The sequence below is a fragment of the Phyllobates terribilis genome, unplaced genomic scaffold (assembly GCF_046119375.1).
Source record: "Phyllobates terribilis strain yellow unplaced genomic scaffold, ASM4611937v1 Scaffold_11__3_contigs__length_659146591, whole genome shotgun sequence".
NCBI lineage: Eukaryota > Metazoa > Chordata > Amphibia > Anura > Dendrobatidae > Phyllobates > Phyllobates terribilis.
This window is the reverse complement of record NW_027362771.1, coordinates 417,316,248-417,334,918: the sequence shown is the minus strand read 5'-3', so window position 1 is coordinate 417,334,918 and position 18,671 is coordinate 417,316,248. Positions and strand designations below refer to the sequence as shown.

Below are 18,671 nucleotides of genomic sequence, written 5' to 3'. Positions count from 1 at the left end.
TTTCATGCCCTGTATGATCACATTTATCTGAAATAGGTAATCCCAGACAAACGTAGATAATTCAGTCACATCTATTTTAACTCCTGCATTTGTAGTGAAGACCAAAGGGGATCTCTGTTTCCATTTACATAGATGAAGGGGGTAAAAAATTCTTTGGTGGCTGGGACATCTCTTTATTATTAGCATAATGTTATTAACGATACATACCCTGATTTAATTGCCAAGATATAGTTTTCTCCCTCCCCCTCCACAAAAAAAGAATAATTATATTTTACTGAAGCGATGCTAGCTGATTAGAAGTAACATACAAAAAAAAAGCAGATAGCAAAGTACCCGAGCTGAATATGTGCTGAGAACGGGATTTAAAGAAACCCTCTCATGAAGTTTTTTTTAATTCAATCTGTGCATATATGTATGTAGTGTAGTGTCAGTGTGTTAATATACTCACCTACCTTTACCTTCTCCAGTATCTAGCACCCTCCACTCCTCTTCTAAGTGACATCACCGCTCTTCAGACTATCCGGGTCACTCTATATAAGCCGGGAGTCTCTTTTACAACGTAAGTCTTTGTAGCCTCGTTCTGTCGCTCCATAGGCTTACAATATAAAAGCCACTTTGAGGTCATACAGAGAGCAGTGTCAGAGTCTGAAGAGCGGTGACATCACTGAGAAGAGGAGCAGAATTGTGCTGATCACAAGAGAAGATGGCGGTAGGTGAGTATATTACCAAACATTACATACACATATACAGAATTCATGAAAAAAACATCATTGGAGGGCGAATGAAATAGTAGCTATCAATACGTGGCTTGAACTGATGAATTAACCTTTATTTGGAAGAAGGACAGACAAATGATAGAGAAAACAAATGCAGACTGGAATATAAAAAAATAAATTCAGTTAGGTATGTCCAGAATTTACTCGAGACAACTGGTGATATAATGTTTTTTTTCTTCAGTTCATAGACTGAAAATGTGCAATAAATGACAGAAGCAAAACCTCAGTCATCATTCAGATGTGGTTCTCTATCTGCTCTGTGCTGTAGAAATCTATGAGGTGCACTGTTGTATAGGCTGTACATACGAAAGTGTTACATTACTCAAAAAAAATCTATAGATCATTCACTCAGGATAAGCACATTTAATGCCAGAGATGTCAGTTATTGCTTCTGCACACTAAACCTACATAAAATGTACAAGACTAAACAAAAAAAAATCTAGTTACACTCACTGTTTTTAAGTTTGCAGCATTTTCATGAAACTGTCAGTCTTGTATAAATCCTGCAGAGAAAACAGGGGTTAAAGGGTTTGTCCACTTTCTGGACAACTCCTTTTTAAATAAATAAATGTATAATAAAATAATTATTTATATAATTATAAAATAAAAATACCCTATTCCCACCTCCCAAGGCTCACATGAACTTGTTATGCCACCTGAGCCCTGCAGCCAATCAGTGGCCCTGATTAGGCTGCTGAGATCTCACTACTTCCGTGTGTCTGAGATTCGTCTGAAGGAAGTGAGCGTGCAGCAGCCACTGATTGGCTGCAGGGTTCACATGGCATAATAATGTCGTTGTTCAAGTAATTAGTACACCCTCTTTAATATCCTGCTTTTTAGTCCCTTCTTCAGCTGGTGGCCAACTGAAGCCCCAATCCCTATGCTAATGGGGTGATACTTAGCTGGCCGTGAAGGCTCCTGCCAGTTGTCTTACAGCCTACACAAGACAGTGAGGAGGGGGCATGGATGAATTTCCGAGACACAGAAAATATCTCTTTATGTATTTTTCAACATTTTTACTGCATTTTCTGTGTTTTTTAAGAAATTGTAGAGATAGCGATGGTTATGGGTACAGCTAAATATAAAACACAGTAAAAACAAAATGTGATTATTTGGTGCACATGTAGGTTACTCTCATTTGAGCATTGTATAATGGTATTACATACCCCTTTTTTTTAAGATATAGTAGATATGATGGATATGATGTTCCTTGTCCCTAGGATAGCACTAGTCCTTTCTAAGCTCGAGCATTGCCTGTGTCTTATTACCGCCACACGGAGACCAGTGTGCTGTATATAAGGCCATTTGTTACTGGATGCTGGTGGCATTTACCATAAATGAAAATGATGTAATTTGTGGATATATTATTTCTGTGTGGCTCACTGTAATATTTGGCCAGTGATGTCTATTTGCACATCATTAGCTAAAGCACAAGTTTTAGAGTTGTGTTTTCCAGAGAAGAATGTGAGTTTTGTCTTGTTACAATAAAGAGCACTTGTAGTATCAGTTCTGTATTGTACAGTACGCCTTTCTGTTACATGAAGCCACTTTTACACAGACATTATTTACTAGTAGGAATTTCATTTTCTTGACATGAAATATCTTAAGTATCTGCATTTATAGTAAACACTAATTGTTAGGTATTTATTTTAGAACCGCCTGTAAATCTTTCTGCCATATAAACTGGACACTGAGATGTCATAATTATACTACAACCGTGATAAAAACACTTTCTCTAACGCTTCATTGGGGGACACAGGAAACCATGGGTGTATGCTTCTGCCACTAGGAGGCTGACACTAGGCAGAAAAAAAGGCTAACTCCTCCCCAGCAGGCTACACCCACACTGGGAGAGAACTAACCAGTTTTTGCTTAGTGTCCAAGGAGGCAAGACATGGGTCTGCTTTCAGACCCGTCTATACCATCTTGTTGTGTTTTATTAATGTTTTCCCCTTTCTTTTTCAGATACATCTTGTGACTTCGTGCAACAGGATGTAACTGCCCACACTGATTTTCCACCTTTTGGGACAGAGAGAACAATGTGGTCTCGCCCACATCGTCCACTCTCTTGTCTAACATGCAGGACCCTTTTTCCCCCCTAACTCTTCCAAAGCGTCTTGGGGTGACTTGTGGCGGATGGTCCTGCCTCCCCCCCTCCTCCCCAGCCACCTCCTCAGAGCGGGCCGGGAGGAAGACGGTGATCACTAGTTAGTGATCCTCCCCTCATCCAGGGTCGACACCATCTTCTGCACCGTCAGGGCCCGCAATGGTGCGGGAAGGAAGACGTTCCTCACCCGGGGGCTCCTGATGCCTTCTTCTTTTTTCTATCCAATCCCTGCTGTCTTTTCCTCAGCGTGGGCTCTCTGTGCGCCCTTTTTTGACTCCGCCTTCTCCCTCTCCCGCCGGCGCCATTACTCGTGTGGCCTCCATCTTGGCGCCTGCCACATTCAGGGTCACAGCTAAACCGCCAGCCGCAGCCCGCGTCACCCCACCAGCTAAGGCCTCCGTCACAGCGCTTGCCACGGCCTCCATCTCGGCCCCAGCCGCGGCCCCTGTCTCAGCGCTAGCCACTGCCACATCTCCTTGCCAGCTGCGGCCTCTGTTCCAGTGCTAGCCGCGGCCTACATCATGGCGCTAGCCAAGTCCCCTTCAGCGACTGCCGCAGCCCCATCTCTGTGCCAGCAGCAGCCTCTGTCTCCGCGCCAACAGCGGCCTCCATCGCAGCGCCAGCAGCGGCCTCCGTCGCAGCTGACGCTGCGGCCGTCGCTGTGACGGAGGCCGCGGATAATGCTGCGACGGAGGCTGCTGCTGGCGCTGAGATGGAGGCTGCTACAGCCATGCCCTCCGTCACCCAGCCGCGGCCCCTGTCTCAGCGCTAGCCACTGTCACGTCTCCTCGCCAGCTGCGGTCTCCGTTCCAGTGCTAGCCGCAGCCTACATCATGGCGTTAGCCGCGTCCCCTTCAGCAACTGCCGCAGCACCATCTCCGCGCCAGCAGCAGCCTCCATCTCTGCACCAACAGCAGCCTCCATCGCAGCGCCAGCAGCGGCGTCCATCTCTGCGCCAAAAGCAGCCTCCATCATAGCACCAGCAGCGGCCTCCATTGCAGCGTCAGTCGCGGCTGGCGCTGTGATGGAGGCCACGGCTGACGCTGCGACGGAAGCTGGCGCTGCGACGGAGGCTGCTACAGCCGTGCCCTCCGTCACCCAGCCACGGCCTCTGTCACAACGGCTCTTGGCCCTCCTCAGCCTCGGCTCCGGGCACTGCTTCAACCTTTGGCCCATGTGCAGTCAACACCGGGGTCCCCCACACAGGATAAGGTAGGCCGTGCCCCGGCTGTCGGCCCCTCAGGCCCAGTTACCCCGATCGTTTCCCCTTTTTTTATAAACTGTCCAATAGAGTTTATGGGACATTTCATTCCACAACCAAAGAGTTTGTGGAACATTTCACTCCAAAACCATAGAGTTTGTTGGGCATTTCATTCCAAAACGATAGTTTGTGGGACACTTTGTTCCAAACCATAGAGTTTGTGGGACATTCCATTACAAAATCATAGAGCTTGTGGGACATTTCATCCCAAAACCATAGCGTTTGTGGGACATTTCATTCCAAAACCATAGAGTTTGTGGGACATCCCAAAACTGTACAGATTGTGGGGCAGTCCGTACTAAGACAATCTAAGTTCTTATGGTATTAGGATACTACAACTATGCCCATAGGTCAGCAGGAATCTCCGTGCATCGACCGCAACAACCCCAAGCACACAGTTCTCTCCGTAGCTCCCCGCCACCAGTATTGAATGCTCTATTCCGATGGTTGCCGCCTAATTTCATCCGGTAACCGACCTCACCAACTCTTAGCAGAGGTCCCTTCACGACTGCCTAACATGCCATCCGCCTCTGATCATTTCCCAAGATGTATTAGACGCATGCTTCTACTTCAGATCACGCAGAGTTCCAGGGAGCGGGTGCCCTCCAGCTTTACGTCTGCACTCCCCTTGTTCCCGCATAATCTAGGAATACTCCCATGTCTCGCTTCTCTTTCCCAGAGATAGCTTTAGAGTTGGACCTCTCCACCCTGCTACCCAAGTCGGACTCCGATCTAGATTCGAACCGGCCCCTCCAGGCCACAAGACATGAAGAACAGCCCGGTATCAGCTGTCAAGCAGACCTGAGGCAAAGACGATGAACCTCTTTTCACAAACACCAATCTCTTCTCGAGAGTGTCTTTCGCCTCCAATCACGAAGAGATCTGATAGAGTGCCCCTGTGAATGAGGTATACTTAGGAAATGGTGTCCAGAGCAGTTATCGTTCTAGAATTCTTCCGCAGCGGTTGCTGGTCAGTTAACACTCTGGTACCTGCAGGGTGCCTTGCCTATGGTGCCTTGCCTATAGCAGGTTACCTTGTTTATGGTACACACAGGAGTTGTTTCATGCCTCTCCCTATGGACAGGTCCACAATTCACCAAGGTTGTGCCCTCACACTGTTCCTACTAGCGATAGTAAGTCAGAACCGAGGTGTCAAGAGTTATTATTTTTATAACGGAGTAGTTACCCATACCTTGGCTGTTCGGTACATTGCCACTCTTGCAGTGCGTCACAACACTCCATCCTCCATGTCTACAGCTGTAGAGCTTCCTTTATGGAACATACCTGGTGTTCCACCAGCTCCACGACCATACCTATGGAACGACTATCCAGGCAGACCACTGCCGGCTTCTGCAGTCAGTGGTCTAAGTGCGTCAGATCTATGTTGTTGCCTATCCCGCCAACAGTCTTTTCGGACTAAGGTGGGTCAGTAATAAGAGTGTTACCTCTCCACTGCTATTTAAGAACATACATGCAACAACCTCCATTATCTCTGTTTCAGAGGGTTACTTATGCATTATCTGTCGGGTACTCCCTGCAGTTGGTCAGACCCACTAACATCCATGGCCACAGCTATACAGAGCTCTTTTCAACGGCGCTCCACGGCAACATCTAAGGAGCGGTGACCTATCTTATCTTTATCTGGGCTCTTTGTCCGTTATCCCTAGCGGTTCAGACCTACTACCCCCCTTATTAGCAGCTACAGTGCGTTTATCCGTTTGTTGCTAACCGTTTAGTATTTGATCCACTATCCACAGCCTATAGGTTTGTCAGCATTCACCTTTTTGTTTCCTCAGAAGCAGACCTCCTCAAGTCTTCAACAGGTTACAGACATGGTATTACAGACCAGATGCTGTTACAGGCTCGGTTTGTACCAAGGAGCAGGTCTTTGTTCATCACGAACACAGATTCTTTGGTGACCATCTTCCTGTCCTCTTTTATTTCCCCCCTGCTTCTCTCATCTCCGCATAAGCATTTTGAGTAAATTTGGGGGACAGTGTAACACATAGAACAGGGTGGCCCATCCCCAGATCGGTCCTTAATTCTTCCCCCTGGGCAAAGTTTTCCCTGTATGGGAGAGGCTATCCTCCCATCTAGCATGAACCCTGCGCCTGTCAGAAGGGGGAAGTGTTCAGGGACACTTGTTCTCCGGCCTGGAACTGCCTTCTGGCTCCCCCCAATCCAAAGTCACGGGAAGTCCAGGACCCTTTCCTTTTTCCGACTCGCTTAGGTTTAGAGTCCGTCTTATCTGTCCTAGCCGTGGCTTACATACAGGGTGGAGTGCTAAATTAGACAGTCTGTTGCTTCGGTCTGAACTCATTGTTCTGTTTTTTCTTCCACAGTTCCTCCCCCGAAGGGGGGGACACTCCCAGATTATCCAGAATCTTCCTATCGCTCGATGGACTGTTGGTCCTTCCTGGTCTTCGGTCCACACCTTCTTCTTGTACTACATGGTATCTCCACTTGGCCTCAGCACACCTATCTGTATTGGAAGGTCCCTCGTGCAGTAGTGGACCTTTTGAGTACTTGTCTCTTCCCACCCTAGGGACTGCTTTTAAGACGTCCCATGGTTTCCCGTGTCCCCCAATGAAGCGATAGAGAAAAGAGGATTTTTGGTACTCACCGTAAAATTCTTTTCTCTGAGCCTTCATTGGGGGACAGAGCACCTGCCTTATTTGTGCCATTGTTGGTTCATTTTAGGGTAGTCTTTTATACCTGCTTTCCTACTGCTTTCTCACAAACTGGTTAGTTCTCTCCCAGTGTGGGTGTAGCCTGCTGGGGAGGAGTTAGCCTTTTTTCTGCCTAGTGTCAGCCTCCTAGTGGCAGCATCATACACCCATGGTTTCCTGTGTCCCCCAATGAAGGCTCCGAGAAAAGGATTTTACGGTGAGTACCAAAAATCCTCTTTTTCACTGCAAAACATACTGTCATGTTGCATCCTGGAAATTTTTATATATAACACATTATATATTATCAGTCTGCCAGTAATCAGTAAGGAGGCTAAAGCAAGTAATTTTAGTGGGATGCTCCTAAAATGTAATGTGTATATGGCCTGTCCACAGACATCAGCATTCAGGGAAATGGGGGATCACTTGCATTAAAGGGGTATTTCCATCTTCAAGATCATATCCCAATATGTAGTAAGTGTAATAATAATAATATTAGAAAATACCTCCAATTAGAAATGTAGTATAATTTTTCTGCTTCTTTATGTCTCTTTCCTCATGTGCAGGCATTGCAGGACCTTAGTTATCCATGGTTACGACCACTAGCAACTAGCTAGCTGTCACAATGTGCAGTGGTCGTAACCATGGATACCTAAGGTCTTGCAATGCCTGCACATGATGAAAGAGACATAACAAAGCAGAAAAATTATACTACATTTCTAATTGGAGGTATTTGCTAATATTATTATATCTACTACATATTGGAATAGGATCTTGGAGATGGGAACTCCCCTTTAAACTCTGCATGTCTTTATTTACCCAATAAGATAAAACCTGTCCGCGTATACTTCTACTCCTATTAAAACAGACATGCATGCTTGGCCAATCCAAGCTTCCATATTAATCGGAGGTCATGTAAAACTCCAGTTATCCAACTGATTCTGAAGCATTCTCATGCACTACTGTATTTATATGTTTAAGGTAAAACCAGGAATGGATTCCAAAGTCAGATGTATAGAACCGAACCGTTCTTTGAACTTCTATTATGAGATCTGTTTCATCTGCTAAACTGTGTACATCAAAAATTTATGAAAATTGTAACAGAAGAAGCAATCATGAAGGCACCTTGCTGTGTGAACTGCATTTGTGATGTATCTGTGGCAGTGTATGATTGTGAGGTTGTACTGACTGCTCAGCCTCGTACTAGATCCAGCATGAGAAGTACACTAAACTGGTTCTGCTTGAACAAAAGGATTTACACAAGGTGTTCTGTGATTTTCCTGCAGAATGTATACGCAAGAGCTGGAGCCCGTAAGAAATGCACAGATGCTAAAGAGAAATTATAAATCTTAGCGGCGCACAGGAAAGATTTGGTGAGCATACAGCCATTTATCCTTGTGACAGGCTCTGAGGTACTGCACACACATACAGATCCACAAGAACTGTCCGGCGATATACACTGCTCAAAAAAATAAAGGGAACACTTAAACAACAGAATATAACTCCAAGTAAATCAAACTTCTGTGAAATCAAACTGTCCACTTAGGAAGCAACACTGATTGACAATCAATTTCACATGCTGTTGTGCAAATGGAATAGACAATAGATGGAAATTATTGGCAATTATCAAGACACCCTCAATAAAGGAGTGGTTCTGCAGGTGGGGACCACAGACCACATCTCAGTACCAATGCTTTGTGGCTGATGTTTTAGTCTGAATGTTGGTTGTGCTTTCACATTCGTGGTAGCATGAAACGAACTCTACAACCCACAGAAGTTGCTCAGGTAGTGCAGCTCATCCAGGATGGCACATCAATGCGAGCTGTGGGAAGAAGGTTTGCTGTGTCTGTCAGTGTAGTGTCCAGAGGCTGGAGGCGCTACCAGGAGACAGGTCAGTATACCAGGAGATGTGGAGGGGGCCATAGGAGGGCAACAACCCAGCAGCAGGACCTAAACCACTGCCTTTGTGCAAGGAGGAACAGGAGGAGCACTGCCAGAGCCCTGCGAAATGTTCCTCCAGCTGGCCACAAATGTGTATGTGTCTGCACAAACAGTTGGAAATCGACTCCATGAAGGTGGTATGAGGGCCCGACGTCCACAAATGGGGGTTGTGCTCACAGCCCAACACCGTGCAGGACACTTGGCATTTGCCACAGAACACCAGGATTGGCAAAGTCGCCACTGGCGCCCTGTGCTCTTCACAGATGAAAGCAGGTTCACACTGAGCTCATGTGACAGAGTCTGTAGACGCCGTGGAGAGCGATCTGCTGCCTGCAACATCCTTCAGCATGACCAGTTTGGCAGTGGGTCAGTAATGGTGTGGGGTGGCATTTCTTTGGAGGGCCGCACAGCCCTCCATGTGCTCGCCAGAGGTAGCCTGACTGCCATTAGGTACCGAGATGGGATCCTCAGACCCCTTGTGAGACCATATGCTGGTGTGGTTGGCCCTGTGTTCCTCCTAATGCAGGACAATGCCAGACCTCATGTGGCTGGAGTGTGTCAGCAGTTCCTGCAAGATGACGGCATTGAAGCTATGGACTGGCCCGCCTGTTCCCCAGACTTGAATCCGATTGAGCCCATCTGGGACATCATGTCTCGCTCCATCCACCAACGTCAAGTTGCACCACAGACTGTCCAGGAGTTGGCGGATGCTTTAGTACAGGTCTGGGAGGAGATCCCACAGGAGACCACCGCAACCTCAACAGGAGCATGCCCAGGCATTGTAGGGAGGTCATACAGGCACGTGGAGGCCACACACTATACTGAGCCGCATTTTGACTTGTTTTAAGGACATTACATTAAAGTTGGATCAGCCTGTAGTGTGTTTTTCCACTTTAATTTTGGAGGTGACTCCAAACCCAGGCCTCCATTGGTTAATAAATTTGATTTCCTTTGATGATTTTTGTGTGATTTTGTTGTCAGCACATTCAACTTTGTACAGAACAAAGTATTCAATGAGAATATTTCATTCATTCAGATCTAGGATGTGTTATTTGAGTGTTCCCTTTATTTTTTTGAGCAGTGTATATTGAATAAATATGAAAATATTTAGATTTGTTCATCTTTTCTCCCTATTAGTTTTTACTGCCGATAATGGGATATGATAACTATCACGGTTATGTATTAGATGTAATACAATGAAATACCATTTCACTGGAACATACATATGTGTGCATGTTCCCATAACCTATGCAAATATATGTGTATGGAAGTTAGCCTGTAAAATAGATACTTGACTGATTTACAATATTTTATACCAGTGCTGTGCCTGATACTTTGCTTCAACTCTTACAAACTTTGATTTGTAGTACATTCATTCCAGAAATCAGTTATAGAGCACATGTTGTTCCGCCCTTACTGCAATGTTCCCCAACCACTGGCCCCTGAACATGGCTTATCAAGATGGGCTCCATATTATTATAAATATTGGCTCCAAGGGTATAACCATATCATACTGTGCTCTTGGGTCTGGAGGATCCTATCATAAACACATGGCACTTGAGCCAGCATTGTTAAACTAGACTTTATCAGCACATTGTTGTTGCTGCTGTTTATGTTAGTAATTAGCTGTAAAGAGTGAGTTGCAATCTGTCAGACATACAAATGTTCTCTGTTGTGGCTTAACTCCATTTTTAGTCTTAGAATGTTGCTTTTTAGCTACAGAAAGGTTGAAGACTTTTTGTTGCGTGTTTTTTTTAATTATTAGACTATTAAAAGAGTTTTTCCCAAAAAAGAATATCCATTGTGGATAACTTGATTATCGCCTGGGGTTTGATCCATGGGACCCTTAGTGATCCCGAGAATGACTTTCTGTGGAGCTCCATCTTGAATGGAGTGGAGGTTCGTATGCTCGGCCTCCTCTTTATTCATTGTCTGTGAGACTGCCAGAGATAACCAAGTACATTAAATTGATAAATGGGGAGGATGCTGAGCCTATGCACCTTCGCTGCATTACAGGTAGGGAGGGCTCTATCGACATCTATTCTGGGAATTCAATCAGTCACATTTTCAGCAATCAGCAAGTTTTCCCCTATCCTAAAGGGATAACTTGTGAATAGTGTTGAGCCACCCCCGTAGTGTTCGAGTTCGGTTCGGTTCGTCGAACACCCGTGTGTTCGCCGAACTGTTCGTCGAACTGTTCATCGAACACCTTCGAACACCGTTAAAACCAATGGCAGGCAAACAAAAACACATAGAAACACATAGAAAACACCTTCAAAGGTGTCCAAAAGCTGACAAACTGCTCAGAAGACATAACTAACACATGGAAAAGTGACAAGTACATATAGTCATGCGAAAATAAAAGAGGTGGAGGAGTAAAAGGAGGGGGAGACACAGATATAGGCATGTCATGCCCTTCTAAAATCCAAAAAGTGAGAAGCCGACACGGCCAGTCCGCTCCTGCCCGTGCCACCTCCGTGTCGCCGGGTTTGTGCCAGAGCCGCGGTGAACCCTGACGGCCAGCCCCCCTCTCCCAATACTGGTGCCTGTCCGCTGGTGGGTCGAGCGAGCCCCCCTGTGGTGGAGGCAGCTCTAAGCTTTTTAATTTAAATTGTCCCTCTAATTTGAATGAATACACTTTAAATCCATTTACAAGGATCTATTGGAGGGCAAGTCTCATGCCAGCAGCCGCGTAATTCCAGCTCCAGTAGCGTCCACTAAAGCTGCTGCAGTTAAAAAGCTTTTATAAGGATCGAGCTCGGCTGTCCACCGCAAGGCATCCTACTGCCAGTCCCAGCCCCTATGCCTTGGGGTGCCTCCTGATGCTCTTCACTAAGTATCCCATGGTCCCGAATCATTTCCTTTGAAAAAATTAAGTGTCTAAACTACAGGTGGTGTAGCTTGCTTAACAGCCGGGATAATCCGCTGACTAGCAGACACTGCTACTAGGCACAAAGTATTTCCTGGGCTAGATGCAGTTAAAAATTTGTAAGTAGATACTCTCGTTGGATGCTGAGAAAGCATTCCATAGAGTCTCCTGGCACGCCATATATGATTCTCTTAAAAAGCTTGGGGTAGGGGTCTAGGGGACCCTTTTATAGCCAAAATCACGGCCCTGTATCGCAATACGTCACCTAGGCTGAAGATAAATGGAACTGTAGCACCCTGAGGGCTCGGTTGCTACAGACGTATTGCACCTCACCCAGAGGTGTGATATCTCACTCTCAGGTAAGGATGGAGTGTGGATCAGGACCCGACACCTGCATGCATTACACCACATTGCCGTGGGGCAGGGCGACCAATATGCCCCTGAGATGGGCACGACTGTCCCTGTCCCTGTCCCTGGCTGGAGTGGGGGGAGGGAACACTGAGGAAGGGGAACCCTGTAGTGCAGGAGCAGGGAGGAAGCAGTTCCTGGGTGCATTGAGAAGGGAGTATAAAAGGTGGGCACCATCTTAGTTCAGTGCAGAGAAGTCTGAGCAGAAGTGGCAGGGAGCAGGGGCTCTGCATGAGCTCTGCTTCGGAGGCGGGCCTAGTAACAGAGGCCCAGGCCTGGAAGAGGGAGAAGGAAGGAAGAGGAGGGGAGAAGGCTCCAGGAACGAGGAATGAAGGGATCCCAGGGGTGCGGACGGGCGAGTCGCCACCGCACGCCCGAATCCACCTGCGTGGAGGGGTCAGGCCAAAGGGGGAGACCGGTCCCTGAACTAGTGGAGGCAGGAAACGACCCTCAGCTAGAAACCGGAGGCTCTGACATTTTATGTGGCGCAGCCCCTCGCTACACCCGCTAGGAAGGCACCACATAGGGTCAGGGAAACTGGCGCCAAGTTTACCAAGAGGAGGCCCGAGGCAGCCGGACAGAAGTGTTGGTAAGAAAGGCCAGACAAAGGACACACAAAGGGGGTCCTGTGAAGTGCTCCAAAGTTATCTGGGAGTTGTCTGAGCCCCTCACCTGGTGAGCACAGTACGACGTGGGCAGCCGTTACCTGCAGACGTGGTCTGGATAATAAGAACTGTGAGTAAAGGCCCTGTACTGCATCACTGACTCCGTGTCGTTACTGCTGCTGCCCTGCACCATCACCCCCATCCTCCGCATACACTGCCCTGAGGCTATACTCCTCCCATGGGGAGTTATGCTACGCTCTGCTGCACCCACAACACCAGCCTCAGCGGTCTGCCCTGTAGCAGCGGTTCACTCTGACCGCAATCCACGGGTGGCGTAGTCGGACATTTAAACATCAAAACCACATAAATAGTTCCGCCACTGGTTTGACCGCCCTGAGCCACGGAACCGGGTCGCCGCCACGAAGACTACAACCACCAGCATCCACCAAAAAGGGTCCGGCTCCGGGTGTCCCAAGGCCCAGGGGGTGCGTCAGAACATTTTCATCACCTTTCACAATCACCAATGGGACAAGGCAGGGATGTCCTCTGTCCCCTCTCTTATACATCCTAGTGACGGAGCACCTGCTCTCATCAATTCGCCATAACCCAAATATTAGGTGGATTGAGGTGGGAGGCACCGAGTACAAGTGCTCTCTATTTGCTGATGATGTCCTAGTATATATCACTCAATCACATATATCCATCCCTGCTGTTATGGCTGAAATAGATCACTTTGTTACATGGCCAAATTTTAAAATCAATGCAGCGAAGTCTGAGGCCCTCGATGTCTCCCTCCCCAAATCCATATAGGATTCCATCCAGTCCAACTTTCCCTTTGCCTGTCCCTCACAGGGTATCAAATACTTAGGAATTCCTATTCATAGAGACCTCTCCCATCTATGTTATCTTAATTTTGGGCCCTTTATTGAACAACTCCATACAGACCACGGTTGGCAAGTTAAAACTGTAAGATTCACTACGTGAACCGCTGGTGTTTTGTGGAAAAGCACATGTACACTGCGTTCCAAATTATTATGCAAAAAGTGTTTAGGAGTGATAAGGGAAGAATTTGTTTGTTTGTCAGTTAAACTCATTGATGGTGATGTGTGTCAGGGCTCTTTATATCACTGTAAGCAATTGCAGACACCTGTGCTAATTAGTTTGGCAGGTGTGTCCAATGAAAGGCAAGACTACTTAAGAAGGCTCTCTCACATTATTAAGCAGCCTACATTTTCTGCCAAAATGGGAAAGAAAAAGGATGTGTCGGCTGCTGAGAAGCAACAAATTGTGGAGTGTTTAGGTCAAGGCATGACTACAATCAACATTGTGCGATGATCAGGATGAAGTGTCTTGGCAATCAAGAAGTATGTAGCTGATTCACAGTACACACGTGTGCGTGCTGATAAGGGCAAATTGAGGACTCTTTCCTACAGGCAATTACGTCAGGTTGAAAGAGCAGCGGCAAAAAAGCCTTGTCATAGCAGCAGACAAGTTTTTGAAGCTGCTTGTGCCTCCAACGTCCCCCGAACAACAAGATGCAGGGTCCTTCAGAGGTTTGCAGCTGTGCATACGCCATCCTGTCGACCTCCTCTATCCACTTCACACAAGCAGAAACGGCTCCAGTGGGCCAAACATTACATGAAGACTGATTTCAAAACAGTTTTGTTCACGGATGAGTGCCGTGCAGCGCTCGATGGTCCAGATGGATGGAGTGGAGGATGGCTGGTTGATGGACACCCCACGCAAACACGGCTACAGCGCCAACAAGGAGGAGGTGGAGTAATGTTTTGGGCTGGAATCATGGGGAGAGAGATTGTCGGCCCCTTTAGGATCCCTGAAGGCGCTAAAGATGAACTCCATAATGTATGTGGATTTTCTCAAACAGCACTTCCTGCCATGGTTCAAGAAGAAGAACCGTGTATTTCACAGCAAGATCATTTTTCTGCATGATAATGCACCATCTCATGCTGCACATAAAACATCTGCATCTCTGGCTGATATGGGCATAAAAGGGGACAAACTTATGGTGTGACCCCCATGCTCCCCTGACCTCTACCCCATTCAGAACCTTTGGAGCATCATTAAAAGGAGTGTCTATGATGGCGGGAGGCAGTTCACATCTAAGCAACAGCTCTGGGAGGGTATTCTGTCCTCATGCAAAACAATTGAAGCAGAAATCATCCAAAACCTGACAAATTCAATGGACGAGAGAGTTCAGAAGCTCCTTTCGAACAAGGGGTCCTATGTGAAAATGTAACATCACCTAGAATAAAGTTTTGAGTTGAAAACTGTTTGATTTCAGTTTCTAACAACCTGCTAATGCTTATAATTTCAAAAATGACCATTTTTTTGGTCTTTATTAAAATGAAAAGGTTGATCGAAAAGTTTGGGGGATCTAAGAGTGTGGCAACCCAGTAGTCATGATTACTTCGAATTCTGACAATATGAGGGTCATGCTGCAGGTAGTGCAGCAAGAAGGCACTTATGTGTCTTGCGCATCTCGGAGCCCCAAAATTATTTTCCGGGCTAGATGCAGCTAAAAAATTTTAAATCTGGTGAAGCTTTAGTATAGATGGCCTAATAGGATCAGTGCTGCACACTGCTACAAAGCCCAAATTATTTTCCAGTCAAGATACAGATAAACATGATTAGTAATTTGAAAGCTTAAAACGGTTGGTAGGGTGATTTTAACCAATCATCAAGCTTTTACTCTCCCCAGGATGACACAGGGGTAGAAAAGTCGTTTCGGATCCATGATTTGTTCATCTTTATGAACGTGAGTCTGTCTACATTATCAGTGGAGAGCCGCGTGCGCTTATCTGTCAGCACACCACCAGCAGCGCTGAACACACGTTCAGACAGAACGCTGGCTGCGGGGCATGACAAGATCTCCAAGGCGTAAGTGGCTAGCTCCGGCCATTTATCCAGATTGGAAGCCCAAAAAGAGCAAGGGTCCAGTGACACAGTCGTGGCTTCAATGTTTACTTGGAGATACTCCTGTACCATCGTCTCTAGGCGTTGACTATGTGTCAGACTTCTTGTCTCCTGTGGCCTTGCAAAGGATGGGCTAAAAAAGTGGTGAAATGATTCCGCAAAATTGATGTTACCAGCAGATACTGTGGTTCTGTTACGGTTTGAGTGCTGAACACTTGACGGTCCCACGGTTGGCAAGTTGGAACTGTGAGATTCACTACGTGCACCACTGGTATTTTGTGGAAAAGCACATGTAAGATTCTGCAACAGTCTCTGCTGATACTCCTGCATGCGTGCATCCCTTTCTATGGCAGGAATAATTTCTGCAAATTTACTTTTGTACCGGGGATCTAACAGTGTGGCAACCCAGTAGTCAGGATTATTTCTAATTCTCACAATTCGAGGGTCATGTTGCAGGTAGTGCAGCAAGAAGGCACTCATGTGTGTTGCGCATCCAGGAGCACCAAGTCCCTGTTGTGTTGGTGGCGAGGTAACAATCATGCTTCCTTCCTCTGTCCTCTCCCCCCAACCTCGCACAACAGAAATGTGATCAAGGTCTCCCTCATCTGATGAGTCTTCCATCAGTTCGTCCTCCACTTCTTCCTGGGCTCCTGCACCTTCCTCACTAGTTTGGCTGCTACCATGCGCCCTGGTAAAACCATCTCCCCCACCCTCACATGCCTGCCGCCTTGGTGCTGCCGACCGTCTGGACCTTGCAGATGTTAGCCCTTCCGCATACAACTCCTCCTCCTCTACTTCCTCCACCTCCTCTTGTGCCACCACCTGACTCCGAATTCTGTTTAACATGTGCTCCAGCATGTAAATCACCGGAATAGTCATGCTGATAATGGCATCGTCAGCACTAAACATCTTCGTCGCCATTTCAAAACTGTGCAGAAGGGTGCATAGGTCCCTGATCTGAGACCACTCCTCCAGCGTGATTTGCCCCACCTCCGGATCTCGTTGGCCCAGGCTATACGTCAGAACGTATTGCACCAGGGCTTGTCGGTGCTGCCACAGTCGCTGCAACATGTGCAGAGTTGAATTCCACCGGGTAGGCACATCGCATTTTAGCCGGTGAAGTGGCAGGCCCAACGACTTCTGTAGAGATGTAAGTCGCTGAGCTGCGGGATGCGAACGGCGGAAGTGAGCACACAGCGACCGTGCCCTCTGCAGAAGGCCATCTAGTCTGGGATAGTGGGCTAAAAATTGCTGGACAACCAGGTTCAACACATGAGCCATACAAGGCACGTGTGTGACATTGCCCCGGCGAAGGGCCGCACCCAGGTTTGCAGCATTGTCGCACACGGCCTTCCCTGGTTCAGGTCCAGTGGAGACAACCATTCATGAAATTGGTTCTCCAGAGCTGACCACAACTCCTCAGCTGTGTGACTCACATTTCCCAGACATTTCAATGTAAAAACCGCCTGATGACGTTGAGCCCTACTGCCAGCATAGTAAGGAGGTGTGCAGGATCCCTTCTGCGCAGTTAGAAAGCTTGTGGCATGACCAGACAGGCTTTGGGTGCAGGTGGAAGACCGAGAGGAGGTTGAGGAGGCAGAAGCAGTGGAGGAACTTTGACATAAAGAGGATTGACGCACAACTCGTGGGGACGGCAAGACTTGGACAGCAGCCCCTTGTCCTGCTGTCACCATAGTTACCCAGTGCCCAGTCAGCGACATGTGACACCCCTGTCCATGCCTACTCGTCCAAGTGTCTGGTGAAATGCACCCTGTCACACACAGAGTTTCTCAAAGAAGCGGTGATGTTGTGTGCGACATGCTGGTGGAGCGCAGGCACACCTTTCTTTGAGAAGTAGTGCCGACTGGGCATCTGGTACTGGGGCACTGCGACGGACATAAGGTCTCGAAAATCCTCTGTGTCCACCAGGCGGAAAGGCAGCATTTCTGTAGCCAAGAGCTTGCAGATGGTGAAATTCAACCTCTTAGCTTTCTCATGGCTAGGAGGAAATGGTCTTTTACTTGTCCACATCTGAGGGACCGAGGGCTGGCTATTGTGCTTAGACGGGGTTGATAAGGGTGTCCCCGGCAAACTGCCGGTCTGTGAGGAAGATGCAGGCGGACATGTTAGGTTGCCTTGATCCAAAGGTGGTGCTATCGATGTCGGACAGCGCTCAACACCAGCTGGTGTTCCCACCTCCAAAGAAAATGATGACCTGCCAATCACGCTGGCTGTTGCGGGTAAAGAGGTGGCAGGTCTGCACCCCAAAACAGGTGTGACTGCTGTCCCCCCAGTCACAGAGGATGAAGAGGCCGCGGATGCACAAGATATGGCAGACGGTGGTTGGCCCGGCCGGCTAGGCCGCATTGTAGCACACTGAGCTTCCCACTGCAACTTATGCTTCATGTCCATGTGCCGGTTCATGCATGAAGTACTCAAACTATGTATTTTTTGGCCTCTACTTAGCTTTTGCTGACAAATGTTACAGATAACACGAGTTGGGTCATCTTTATCGATCTGAAAAAATGCCCAGGCTATGCAAGGCTTAGCACCCATGCGACCTGAAGAGCCACCACGACTTGTGGTGAGAGGCAGAGTTGTGTTTGAGGATGCAGTTGTTGACGTGCTTCCAGTACTACGTCTCTGTCCAGGAAGGCGCAACCTGACCTCGTCGTCACTAGCATCTTCCTCCACCTCCTCTGCTGACCTCATCTCTTGGCTGACTGTGGGTTGACAGTAAGTGGGATCTCCAACTTCATCATCATCACCCTGTGTGTTATCACACCCGTCGTCCTCAGAGCCAACCTGTTCCTGCCCTGACAAAAAACTAAAGTTGTCGCTCCAATCAGGTATTTGAGTCTTATCATCGTCTTCCTCATTGTCTCCACCCACAGGAGTTACAGTTTGGGAATGAGGGTCTACATTATGGTCAGAACCTTCTGCGTCTGGTCCTGGATCCGACTCATAAAGATTCTGGGCATCAGTGCAGATCATTTCCTCGTCTGGATTCACAGAAGCGCTGGAGTCGACCTCTGATTCCCAGGCTATAGTATGAGTAAACAGCTCTGCAGACTCAACCATCTGTTCTACCTCATACTCAGACG

The 18,671-nt window shown here is 47.4% G+C and overlaps 1 protein-coding gene across 3 annotated transcripts in view; it reads left to right on the top strand.

Annotated features, from left to right (window-relative positions):
- The window catches only part of HDGFL3 (HDGF like 3), an 87,935-nt gene that overhangs the window by 62,316 nt on the left and 6,948 nt on the right, over positions 1-18,671 (top strand). For 2 of the 3 annotated variants that reach the window (XM_073653120.1, XM_073653119.1), the window contains one exon: positions 8,097-8,183. The exons of the other annotated variant lie outside the window; for it this stretch is intronic. In XM_073653120.1, the coding sequence (XP_073509221.1) occupies positions 8,097-8,156 (60 nt within the window). In that variant the 3' untranslated portion in view covers positions 8,157-8,183. The remainder of the gene's footprint in view (positions 1-8,096; positions 8,184-18,671) is intronic. 3 annotated transcript variants of the gene reach the window in all.